The sequence below is a fragment of the Taudactylus pleione genome, unplaced genomic scaffold (genome assembly GCF_031769625.1).
Source record: "Taudactylus pleione unplaced genomic scaffold, aTauple2 ptg000673l, whole genome shotgun sequence".
NCBI classification, from domain to species: Eukaryota; Metazoa; Chordata; class Amphibia; order Anura; family Myobatrachidae; genus Taudactylus; species Taudactylus pleione.
Genome location: NW_028285075.1, coordinates 1,392,451 through 1,405,942, shown reverse-complemented (window position 1 = coordinate 1,405,942; position 13,492 = coordinate 1,392,451). Strand labels below are relative to the sequence as shown.

At 43.7% G+C, this 13,492-nt stretch overlaps 1 protein-coding gene across 1 annotated transcript in view; it reads left to right on the top strand.

Moving 5' to 3' along the window:
• The window catches only part of CAMTA1 (calmodulin binding transcription activator 1), a 1,701,345-nt gene that overhangs the window by 392,176 nt on the left and 1,295,677 nt on the right, over window positions 1–13,492 (top strand). Inside the window, exon 3 of the mRNA XM_088455852.1 lies at window positions 4,291–4,358. Within this exon, the coding sequence (XP_088311978.1) occupies window positions 4,291–4,358 (68 nt within the window). The remainder of the gene's footprint in view (window positions 1–4,290; window positions 4,359–13,492) is intronic.

Here is a 13,492-nt window from a genome sequence, read left to right as displayed (position 1 = left end):
AAACAATTGTGTGTGGCTACTCATTTATTACACAATAGCTGGCTCCTGACTTTAGGCTACTTTGTTTCGGCCTGGAATATGGTACCATGGAGGGTACATAGTGGTATAAAAATGAGTCTTTTATTTTCATGGGTGCCGGTACTCACCTAAACTGGTGATGGTCCTTTGGCCAGATTAGTGTCACCCTGTAACGGAGTCGTCTGATAAAATGTTGCCTGCGCTCTGCACCGTTGGATACCATCAAAATAAGAGACTAGTGTTAAGCATAATGGAAGCTATACGCATCATCCTTGCCAATTTACTGGTTGCCAGGTCAGATTAGCGCAGTATGGGGGGTTGTCGCGACAAAGTGGGCGGGCGTGATGACGTGATTGCACCTTGGCTTGCCCGCTACATAATGCTGTGATTACCTGCGCTGTGAAGCAGGGCAGGGCCGCAATGATCCAATTCAGCACAAAAATACGGGCGGTCCGGAAAGCCCACTTCATTCAGTAAGGGAGTGGGTGGCAGCAAGACATGCCCATGCTCCTCTCCAGGGGGGCCCCGCACCGCCCACCCTGCACCCATAGCATTACTTACCGCTCTGGAGTCTCACGTCCGCGCGTGTGTCCGGCGGTGTAAAAACTACTGGAAAATGGCCACCGTGGCCATTTCCCCGTCGTTTGCACATGCGCAGTACAGGGGAAATGGCCGCTGCGGCCATTTTCCCGGTGACCTGCGCAAACTCTATAGACTCTGCATGCACTCTAGTGCCCAGAGTCTATAACTCCGGCGCTGGCCGCGCACAGCTCATTGCGCTGCCGGCCGCCGTACTGAGAGGAGGGGGCCCATGTCGGAGACTGCACACAGGCCCCCTCCTCTCTAGAAACGCCCCCTGCTTGGGATTGATGATCCCTACATCTGCTGACCTTTCAGTGTGCCGTGCATGCGTTCATTCAGCAAAAAGGGGATTAAAGGGAAATTTGGGACTTTGTCAATTACACTTTATCCATCCTCCTGAGCTATAATAAATAAGTTTCACATTTAGTCGTCAAGTCCCCTTTAATGGAAACATGCTCTGCCAATTTACTGATAGCGAATCAGACGCGCCCAATCCCAGATCTGAAATGAATGGGCGGAATCATGCCTGAAAGCAAAAGATATGACTTATGTGGATGTCACCCACTGGTTTTTTATGGAAATTATTAATAAATCAGTAATTCCATCTGCAAAGATGTTGTTGTGTTTATAAATATTTAATTTACCTTCAGGTGTCCGTGCATTTCTCCTTTTTTTTCTTGATGACTTTGCTACACGCTCAGCAGAACACAAAAGTGTGTGAAGTTATTGGTGTAATTTCAAATGACTCCTCTCTTGGTGGGAGAATCCGCCTGCATCTGCTCATTCATATTTGTGTAACTGTCTTGAAAGATTTATAGTGGTGTACGAGCGTGTTCTATCCAAGAAGATAGCGTTCCCGTTCAAACGTATAAGCAACAATAGAGAATATAATATGTCTTTCTGCAGGGACTGGTGTCTCAGATTTGACATTTTTAATGAGCGCCAGTAAGCATGTAGTGTGGTTGATTCAGGACTATTTCATAGCTATAATCAATGGGCAAATACAATGCCCAACCTTCTGCGAAACACCTAGAGGAATACACTCAATGGATAAAACTTTTCAGAATGTTTTGTTTTACAGGTTTGTAGTTTTTGTGCACCTGTTTTTACAATGATTCACTAATTAACAGTCATATTTATATTGCACAGCACAGAGAAAATTTGTTTCTTGCCCCAGTGGAGCTTACAGTCGTTATTTCCAATCGCACACACACTGGGTAGGTCTTTGTTGGGAACCAGAGCGACACAAACTCAGGGAGAACATACAAACTTCACGGAGATAGGGCCAAAGTTGGAATCAAACCCATGACCCCAGTAACGTGAGGCGGCAATACTAGTGAGTGTGCCAGTTGTGCTTGTTTGAAAGGTGTCTCACACGGATTAGCATGGAAATGGTGGCAGGATTACTTGCTCAGGATAATGAATAGGCATGGACAGATTTGGGAGGCATGGTGGGAGGGGTTTATATGTGGAATGCGGGATATTAGGAATATAATTATCAGTGGTGAATTTTACCTAGGGGATGCAGTCCCCCAACCCCCCCCCCCTGTTAAATCTGAGGAATCGGTATGATTCACCGTCAGACCCATGCCCGGCGGTTGGAATCCCGACAGCGGCATCCCGGCAGAGGAGGTAATCCCAATCGTCCAAGGTAAGTATTCTCTAACCTAATTCTACCCCCTAACCCTAACCCTCCCTTAGGGGTGCCTAACCCTAATCCCCCCTCTAAGTGCCTAAACCTAACCCCCCCTTCCCTGCAGCCTAGTTCCCCGGGGGGGGTGCCTAACCCTAAATCCCCCCCCCCGGGGGTGCCTAACCCTAACCCTCCCTCCCCCTAGCCTAACCCCAACCTCCCGGGGGGGGTGCCTAACCCTAAGTACCCCCCCGGAGGTGCCTAACGCTAACCCCCCCTTCCCCTAGCCTAAACCTAACCTCCCGGGGGGTGCCTAACTCTAAGTCCCCGCTGGGAACTCTAAACCTAACCCCCCCCCCCCATGGCTATCCGTACTCGGCGCCTGGCGTCCCTTCGATCGGGATGCCGGCGTTAGTAAAATGACAGGTGTCTAGATTTAGACGCCTGTTATTTAACCCTCGCCGGGATTAAGCAGTCGGGAAGCCGGCTGTCGGGATTAGGTCCGCCGGCTTCCCGACTGCATACCTAAATCCGACACCCGCAAGGATTGCCTAGCAGTGGCAGAGAATTCCCGATCCAGAGCATGCACATAATTACAGACCCCCTGGCAAGCCAAGGCAGAAGCCGTGGCTAGTTACAATATATTCAATTTGTGCACAATTGAGGACTTTCTGGTTTTTGCACATAAAATAGATACATAATTACAGGCCACGTGAAGTGGAAGTAGGGCAGTGATTTCTGTAGGGCAGTGTTTCTCAAACATGGACTTCATGAAACCCTAACTGTACATGTTTTCCAGATCATCAGCACCCTTTATTGCCCACCCCTGATCTAGCTGGAGCACAGTTGTCTTAATTGAGTAACACAATAAATTTACAGCTGGTACTAAGGAATCCTGGGGATATCTTGAAAACAAGCACTGTTAGGGTCCCATGAGGACTGAGTTTGAGAAACACTGCTCTAGGACACATTTTAGCCCATTAAATTAGTTGCCTAATTTTTATGTCACCCGGAAATCCTCCATAGGGCTATATTTACTAAACTGCAGGTTTCCAAAGCCGCTGAGAGCTGGATTTAAGACGGCAACAGCAATCAGTGCAAAAAAAGTCTGATTTAGCATTCACTACTATTGCCATTTTAATTTCAGTGTAACAACTTCGGTGATTCAAGACACGCCACCATTGCTTGCACCATCTACACTTATATCTTCCCCATGGCAGGTGCGGAGTCTCCATCTGAACGGCCTCTCTCGTGCCAACTGTGCATCTGAGAACGCAGCCACTCTCACTGGCACGCACGCGACACTCCCATAACATGCCCATGTGACGGATTTATACTGCGTACACTTCATGCCCCCTCCCAGTCATCGCCCAGGAACGCCCATGGTTTTCCCTCTCTGCCTCTGATACCAGCGTTCCAGTATGCAACAATGTATGTGTGCTTACACACTGGGTAACACATGCGCAGTGGGGGTGTTCAGAATATTTTGCGCAGTATCAAATAATCGCTCAACTACGTTAACATTAGTATTACGTGCACTTAGCGCGCGCCACTGAATTAGAGGCCCTAAAAGTGTATAATTGTATCACTTGATTAACACAGCTCCGATAGCTCTTTCTGTCTATTTATCTCTTTATTAGGCATAATATACATTTCTTTCACAATTACCAAATAGTTTCCATATTTCAGCATTTTCTGAAGTTAACTTGGCTCAGGTTTTAAGTACTTTCCAGGATCATTGGGCATGCACTTGAATGCCACGGCACACATAACAAAAACATTAACGTTCACTAGATTGTCAAAGGATATATCACTGACAAGCACATACAAAATATCTGCCAAACAGGAGGCAGAAGGTCTAACTCAGCATAATACAAGTCAATGAGCCACAGCGAGCTGTCCCCGGCCTCCCGACTCCAACTTGTGTTCTTTCTTCCCTTTTTCTGCATGTTCGGGGTTGTCGTCCGATATCACATTTAAAAAAAAATAAAAAAAAAATTGCAACAATATAGGTGACTGAAACTAATTTTTTTTTTTTATTATTATTTCTCTTTCAGGAAATTGCAGCTTATTTAATAACATTTGAAAAGCATGAAGAATGGCTGACAACTTCCCCTAAAACAAGGTAGGAGCAATCTTTCCAACTGTACCTCGTGTAATTAACATTGATCCTTTTACCGATTATTCATTGCCCGACAGTGGAAACACCTGATTGGAGGTGACATTAAATAAATTAATTAAACTCTTATTTTATATTGTGTTAAAGGAAAGTCAGTTTGGAAATGAAAAGATGGAGCAATGGAATGTGAAGAGAGGGTAGAGTAGATGATCACGAAATATAACCTTTATGGTGTTCTGAGAAAGTTTAATTTAATTTTAAAAGATTTCAATAGAAAATAAATAAAATACATATATAATTTTAATTGCTTTTGGTTATTTGTAAAACATGACTGCTTTGTTTTCCATCAGACCGGAGATATCTCTATTGCTGTAGGTGGTGTATCACTATGTAGACTTTTTTTCATGTGCAGCAACAGCACCAACCACAGGGTAGAAAAGGAACTACACTTCATCAATTAAAACAGATATACGTTTGTTCATAAGGTTTTAGTTCGGATCTACAGTATTAGTGGAGGAGTGTAGCAACTTATGCCATTGTCTCATTTTTAAATGATAATCACCCTTTACAGTTTTAATTATTTTAAATAAATGTTAGTTAATTGTTATGACTCTTAAATCATGTGCATTGTGTCCTTTTGTGTACAAAACAAACATTGCCACATAAGCCGTGTGTATTTTGAATGAACAAGTAGGCCTTCAATTTCAGTCTTTTAAATGTAGATTATGCTTCGTAGCCCCTTATTGAAATATGAATAAAGTATATCCATATCTATCATCTAATCAAGCAAATGTTATCCCTTAGTTATCTTTTATACCAGTTTAAAGAAGTCTTCTGTTAGTATAGAATTATTTTCTTCTTCCATTTAAAATGAACAAACTTCAAGACAAAATGTGATCAGCTGACCGGTCTCTGAGCCTCATTTATTGTACTCACTGTATGAAACGCTCATAGGATGATCTAGATCACAGGTTCTCAAACTCGGTCCTTAGGACCCCAAACAGTGCATGTTTTCCAGGTCTCCTCACAGAATTGCAAGTGATGTTATTAGCTACACCTGTGGATCTTTTAAAATGTGTCAGTGAGTAATGAATACACCTGTGCACCTGCTGGGTGACCTGCAAAACATGAACTGTGTGGGGTCCTGAGGACCGAGTTTGAGAACCGCTGATCCAGATTGCCCAAAATCCTATTGCTGAAGATCTCCTCTTGGTCCAACTAATTGTTTTGGGCCAGTTCTGGGAATGTTGTCTGACCAGTCTAAATGAGCCTGCCAGTTTGGCCACCAAATCGTCAAATCTGTCCATGAGTCAAGGAGCCCGCACACTATAATCCTAATGGACAATATTAGATCGAATACAATACAGCATGAATGGCTGTGAAATGATCCCTCATCCCCTTTCATCCCTAACATCTGATCAAGAATGGTCAGGGGTTGATCAGGACTGGACTAAAATTCCAATGGTACAATCTCGCCATACACATACACAATAGGGTTCAGCCATCCAGTGCCCCATGCCAGATCAGTTTAGACATGAACACTTTTCTGTGTATGGCACTTGTGTCAAGAGGCCAGATTTGGCCATGTATGGTCACCTTATGGACGGGACTCAATCAGGCTCGATTCGATATCTAAATGGGGAAAAGAGCTTGTAGCCTCGGACTTTTGCACCTGGAGCTATTCATTTACCAGCCCTTTTCCCCTCTAATGGGTGTTCACCCATAGATTCCGGCATAAGTGCCCGAAGAAATGGTTTAACGCATTTGCGGTGGCCGTGATAAGGGCAACAAGCACTACTTATACCACTTTTATACCGAAATTCCGGGTCTGACCTGGAGGTTGGAACAGGGGCCCTGATTCAGAGCCGGAGGCTCTGACAGAGCGCTCGCTCTGAATCAGGACGTCTTCTCTTTTTATGGAGCGGCCTCCTGGCCGCTCGCATTGCTGTGGGTTGCCACCCACAGCTAATGCGAGCGGCCAGGATGATGGTCGCAATGGTCAAGACCATCGCGACCATCGGGCTTGCGATGAGACCCTTGTGGTAGGGTCTCGTGGCCGCAAGCCCCAGAGAGCTTTCGGTTCAAACAGAGCCGAAAGCTCTCCCACTGACATCACTTGTGATGTCAGTGGGGCCGCCCCCAAACGCTAGGCGTTCCCATGGGAACGCCTCCATCTGGGCAGCCACCCCCCGACCCGCCCTCCAAAGGGGGGCATGCTGTCACTCAACATCGACAACACGCCCCCTTTGGTGCGAGACACGGAGCGACGGATTGCCCGTCTCTATCCTGGTCTCGCGCATGCGCACGACAGAGCCGGCTCTGTCGTGCGCATGTGCTCTGGGCCACTATCGACCCGGTTGCAAGTGCTCAGCGCTTGCGACCGGGTCCGAATCACGCCCTGGGTTCCAATCCGGATCAGACCCGGAATTTCCACAGTGCCGACCCAGGATCTTCCCGAGTCGGCACCGTTCACATCGGAGCCGGGTCTGAAGAGACCCAGCTTTTCCGGCGTTGAAGTTGACGCTTAGAAACGAAGTCATCTCCAAGCGCCACTGAAGCCAGCCAATGGGCATGCAAGCGGCACGATCCAGGTCACCCTGACCCGGATCGCGCCGTTTACACAGCAGGATTTCACGGGTCGTTCCCCGTGTTAAACCCTGCAAATTACCTGGGTTGGATTGCAGGGTCACTCGACCAAGGAATCCAACCCTTTCCCCTTTTACACCAAGGAGCTACCCGGGTTAACCCTGCGATAACCCGGGTATTAGCTCTGGTGTAAAAGGGGTACTATTGTGTATATCCGTTCAGGCCTTAAACTGGACAAACAGAAATCTGCATTAAGTGCAGCCTGCGGGCTTATTGCGAGGTGCTGCGGGTTGCCTCTGAATTGCCCCAGGCACTGCATCTCAGCTAATTGAAGCTTCGTGGCTAATTGAATCCACCCCTAATGTTTTGTTTCCTTAAGATGTAGTTCTTGGTATTCTCATCGTTAGTTGCCTGATAATTGCCCTCTGCCTAACATTTCCAGGCATAGTTCTAGATCAGTGTTGGCTAACCTTGACACTCCAGCTGTTATGGAACTACATAACCCAGCATGCACTGCTACAGTTTTGCTATTAGGGCATGCTAAAACTGTGGCAGGGCATGCTGGGATATATAGTTCCACAACAGCTGGAGTGTCAAGGTTAGCCAACACTGTTCTAGATGTTAAAGTTCTGTCCCTGGAACGTATTGTCCCCACATAATCCTGTGTGCTGGAAACTATTTTTACAATCTCGTATTTTGTTGTGAGCTGCATAAATTGAGACTACTAGAAAGAGGTAAATTAAAATGTAATAGGAATTATAATTGTTGCATTAGTAGCATTGGCAGGTGTAATATACTATGATCCCCTAGTGACAAATTTTTGTGCATAGCAGCAGATTGAACATGAGAATAGTTGTTAAATGTTGACGAATATATAGTTATCATCTCACATCGATGCTGTATGCGCTGTTTGTGCCATTTTACAATGTCATTCAGTTTCCATCAAATATAATATATAATTTGATAGATATTTTAGAAAATGTTTCTTAACTAATATTGTGTATACATTTTGTTATTTAGGGGGGTATTCATAAAAGTTTGGGAAGAGATAAAATTGTGAGAGATAAAGTACCAACCAATCTGCTCCTAACTGTTATTGTACAGACTGTGGGACTGATTCAGCAATGCGATCGCGCCAGCAAGCGCGTACGCAGTTTTGCCGTGAAATGATGCAAATGACTGTGATCGCAATGCCACTTCCCATTACTCATATCCGTAATACCTTGCAAGTCTGCAAAAACATCGGTACCATCGAGTACCATCGGAGCCTCACGCGCAATTAATTAGGGTCAGACCACACTCACAAACTGCTAAACTTCCTGTCGGTAGAGCTCCGGGCTGCATATGCCTTCGCAGGGGCTCAATTATGCATGACATGAAACGCACTGGCACGCATGCGTTGGCCCGACCACCCCCCATCACCACCCACAAATAGCACTTCCTGTCAATCACTCTGCCATGGGTTTGCGTAGTCAGTGCCATCGAAATAGCTAGTTTGCGTACGCGTACTGCGATGCATAGGCATGCGCATAACGCAACAATCAATCGGGTGCGTGCGTTTTTGCACTTGCGAACCTTGCTGAATCAGGCCCCGTGTTTGAAAAATGAGTTAGGAGCTGATTTGTCAGTACTTTACTTTTCACAATGTTATCTTTCTCCAAGCTTTCATGAATACCCCCCTATAAGTGCATGAATGGACTGAAATGTGTGAAAATGGATTCGCACTGACAGATTACCTTTAATTCATTGGTTTGCATATGACCTCCTGCAACTTATAGCAAATAAATGACATTGCGTTATCTATACCTGTGTTTTTCACCTTGGCTTTTACATCATCCATCACAGTTGTGTGTTATATGCTGTGGGTAACAACACATTAGGGTCTCTCACGCCATGTACTATATTAAGGATTCTTAGAGAAATAATCAATCACACAACAGTATAACAACCAGAAGGCTACAAAGAGAATAGCTTGAACCGTCTGATAAAACATGCATCTACCAGATCTGTTATCAGCTTTATGGGTCTGATTCAGATAATTATGCAAATGCCATCGCAGTTGCTATCTCTCACAGATCGCAAAAGCGAAAATATGCTAATGTCTTCAAAGCCTCCCCGAGCATAGGGACGCCCACTGCTGCCTTCTCATATCCATCCGACAAGTGCAACTGCGTAAACATCGGTAACATCGACGCAGATAGGGCAGCCACGCAGCTTCTGAGTCAAGTGTGACCTGCCTTAAACACTGCGGCTCTCCTGGCACGCTGAGAGCTCTCATCCTGAGAAGGAGATTACAATGGCTAATCTATACACGCCCATGAAACGGAGTTTAAACGGTCTCACCTGCGTTTGCCTAGCAACCCCCCCCATTGTTACCTACCCCGATCGTTGACTACCTGTCACTCAATTTGAGACGGATTCCTCTATGTGTGTGCGATCGCTAATTGATGGGCAGAGATCCCAGATATAAGTGAGTGCAGGGACCCCCCTAAATAGAGATATTGGTAGGGGTCTTATTGGAAGGACTCCCTCCAAAGTACAATAATTGAGTAGAAATTTATTAAAATCTATTATTTTTTTAAAAAGTGGAAAAATCACTTTTACATTTTACTTGTGCATAAATATGAAATATTTTTTTATTCCAGATTCCTGCAGGTGTGTCCTTAGTGCTTTTTGTCACTAGTAAAACACACATAAAACACAGGTGCTTGTGACCTACTTTTGTTACCATGGGTGAGCATTATCAAAGCTAGGAGAGAGATAAAGTACCAACCAATCATCTCCTACTGTAACTGTCATTTTACAGACTGTGGGGTCTATTTACTAAGCCTTGAATGGAGATAAAGTACCAGCCAGTCAGCTCCTAACTGCCATGTCACAGACTGAGGGGTCTATTTACTAAGCAGTGTTAGGAGACAGAGTGAAAAGTGATAAGAAAGTGATAAGGTGCCAGCCAATCAGCTCCCAACTGTCATCTCACAGGCTGTGTTTGAAAAATGACAGTTGGAAGCTGATTGGCTGGCACCTTATCACAGACTTATCACTTTTCACTCTGTCTCCTAACACTGCTTAGTAAATAGACCCCTGTATTTTAAAAGTGACAGTTAGGAGCTGATTGGTTGGTATTTTATCTCCATCCACTTTATCTACATCCAAAGTTTAGTAAATAGCCCCCTTTATTTAAAAAAAAAAAAAAAATACAGTTAGGAGCTGAATGATTGTTCCTTTATATCTCTCCACTTTATCGCTCTACAAACTTTGATAAATCTCCCCCTTTTATTTGAACTTTTACTGGTGTTTGGCGATTACTTAAGGGTTCCATTCTGGAAAAGATATTAGGGGTTATTCAGTGAGCAGCAATGTGTATTTGCAAAGTGCTGCTAAGCACATCACAGCTAATTACGGTAACCCAACATCTCAGGTTTTCTTGCACCCCTCGATGGGGTGTGAGAACTAATATCCGATGCTGCTGGTTTGCAAGGTGCCAGAGAAATGGCAGTATCTGGCACATATAATATATACACTAACTGGCTGTATCTGGCACATATAATATATACACCTGGCGGCCATCGCCACGAATTGAATACACTCCATTGAATTTAACAATAAACAAAAAGGGAATACAAACCGAAAAACAACCACAGCGCTAGCAGGAAACGCTATAACAGAGGTGGTTGTCGTAGTGACCTGCACATCTGTGGATGCCAGTATCAGACTTTTTTTTAGAAATGTAAATCATGTAATAAACAGCGTTGGGTATGAAACCTTGCCGTTTTAATTTTATGATGGATTAACATTTAATAAGATGTAAACAGACATTTCCTTATTATCATATAAAGAGCAATCTAGTATTTGTGAATTTTTATTATTCATTAATATCCTTTATAGGGCACTGCACGTAGACCACAGCACCTTATAAAGTGCATATATAGTTACAGTGCAAACCTAACAGAACATACCGTGCATAAAAATGACTCTACAACCAAAGCAGAACATTTCAGGGTGCCAACCAATATAATCATGGCAGTCATTAACTACACATTTATGGATATATACAGTCTCTTGTGTTATAGATCACGCTGTAACAACGTTCTGGGAATAATTTGGAGGCTATTGACGTTTGGAACCGGGAACCCCTGTAGAAACATCAGCAGCTCTCTATTGTTTGTTTCAGAGGTTGGTCCTAAAATCTCTGTGCAATAATCAGCCAGCTGTGTAGGTCCAAATTGTGTCTGGCAAGCTTCAACAAGGTTTAAGGCAATATTTAATTGAGCAATGTGCTATTTAGATCACTAGTTTCATTTCTCCCGTTATCCCGCAGAGGACACTTAATAAACTTCTTTGGGACATATTTTTGGTTTTGGAAACCGCAGCAGCAAACTGCCCCGTCCTGTTTCAGCAACTATGACAATGTTCTTGGCCAATGGAAAATTTGGCTCATCAAATCAATCAAAGCAAGGACTGGGAGGCGAATGGCACTTCATTTCCAATTCCTATTAAAAAGAACCTGTCACAACTTGATTAATGCGCTTCTTCTAAAGTGTCTGTGTATGGCATATTTCTGCACTGTGCCCCCTTCACCCAGGGAAAGACATAAAAAGCTGTCCGCGCTATTCGTAGATTACCGGAGTCAGCTTCAGAGTGGGTCCGCGTACAGCATTATGCCCTGGTGACTGCCTTTCTTCATTCACAGGCACTCCCTCATGCGGGAGTGAGCGTAGCGCAGAATACCGCCATCTTGGTGGGAGAGTTGCCAAACCTTCTAAATTGGACATTTGGAGGAATTCCCCATAGCAACCAATCAGATTATATAGCTATCAATTTATGGCCTATACAAGATGATTGGTTGATATGGGCAACATTACCACTTGTCCTCTTAAGAAGGTTTGATAAATCTCCTGCTTGGGGGTAGATGTAATAGCCTGCGGCTTGTAGGCCTCAGCGAGATCCCAGCAAGTCGGAACATGTTTTAAAGTAGCAATCATTTGAAAGATGAATCTTTTAAATAATTACTACTTTAAAACATCGGATTTCGATGATGCCTACAAGTCACAGGTTATTACATTTATCCCATTGTCTTTATTTGTATTAGCGATGTGCAGGTTCGGATTAGTTCGGATTTTCCCGCCAAATTCTGATTTTTTTTCCGCCAAAATCGTGTCTCAGAAAGAGGCAAAACGTTATCTTTCATGGACAAACAGCATCATTCCTGGACAATAGTCCATGAAAGATGATGTTTGTCTATGAAAGATGATGTTTTGCCTATTTCTAATACCCGATTTTTTGGCGGGAAAAATCAGAATTTGGCGGGAAAATCCGAACTAATCCGAGCCTGCACATCCCTAATTTGTATAATGCATACAGGGTTGGCCATGATGTTTTAACTTTGCGCATACACAGACCACGGCCAGTATTAGCCATTGGGACTGTTCGACCTATGTACATCATCAATGGCCTTCCATTGCTGGTTAAACAAATTATCATCACCATCAAACCAGAGATAGTTGCTAATCATTTTGTCGTGTAATGGCAAACCCTAACTGGCGATCCAGCACCTCCCACAATGTAAAGAGGGGGTTTATCAAAAGTTGACAGGTGTTTCTCAATAAATGCAGAGAAATAAGGTTTCTATGCAGATAAGTTACAGTATACTGTATTTTTTTATTTAAACCTTGGCTTAAACACTCTACGCTACTTATGTCAATGGAGAAAACACTGTTGACTAATGGATCCAGCAGAGAGTTTTACATGACGCCTTTATAATCCCGTGTTCTGCTCTATTATGTTACAGAGGAACAATCGGAGAGTGAGCTCTGGGGTATAGCAGGAATATTCATCACTAACACAACAAGCACTAACACTACAGCGCGACAGATATTCCCAGAAAGCAATATGTCCTGTTTTAAATATAGACATAGATTTGTGGGTAACATAAAAAAATATATCTATATATATTCCCACATGTAGGCTGTGCCTGCTAGTTCAAAGATTTATACTATTTTCTGTCTGAGTCAGCTGTATGACACCGGTATACTTGCCAAAAGGTAAACATTTGTTACCCTTGTTTATTCTCTAATTACACTAGGGTTGAATTCAGAATTTTTCAATTGGTGCGAGAAAAAAAAACTATTTTCAAACAAGCATCTATTATTTATAATATTTCTGTTATTAATATTCTTTTTTTGACACTCAGCTTACATTGTGGGTCTTGTTTTTTGTTTTGTTTTGTTTTTTGAAGCCCAACTGCTAAAGCAAATGTAATGTACCTTTTAGATAACTTTTAATAACTTGTCTGGAGAGATTTATGAAATAATGCAAGCATCCAACTGAGTGACAAATGGGAGCGGCTGTAGAGTGTTTTGTTTCTGTGCTATCAGGGGAAAAGCGGGTCAGCTCTCCTGGCCCTGGAGAAATCAGTCAGTTTCACAGAAGACCAAAGTGCCATTTTTGTTATGGAATTCTTCTCCACACAGTCCTGCCTGCAACTCCACCATTCATTAGTTCTCCCCTCTCTGAGAGGTAGTCTGCATGCACTCCTGATTACTTCAGCTTCT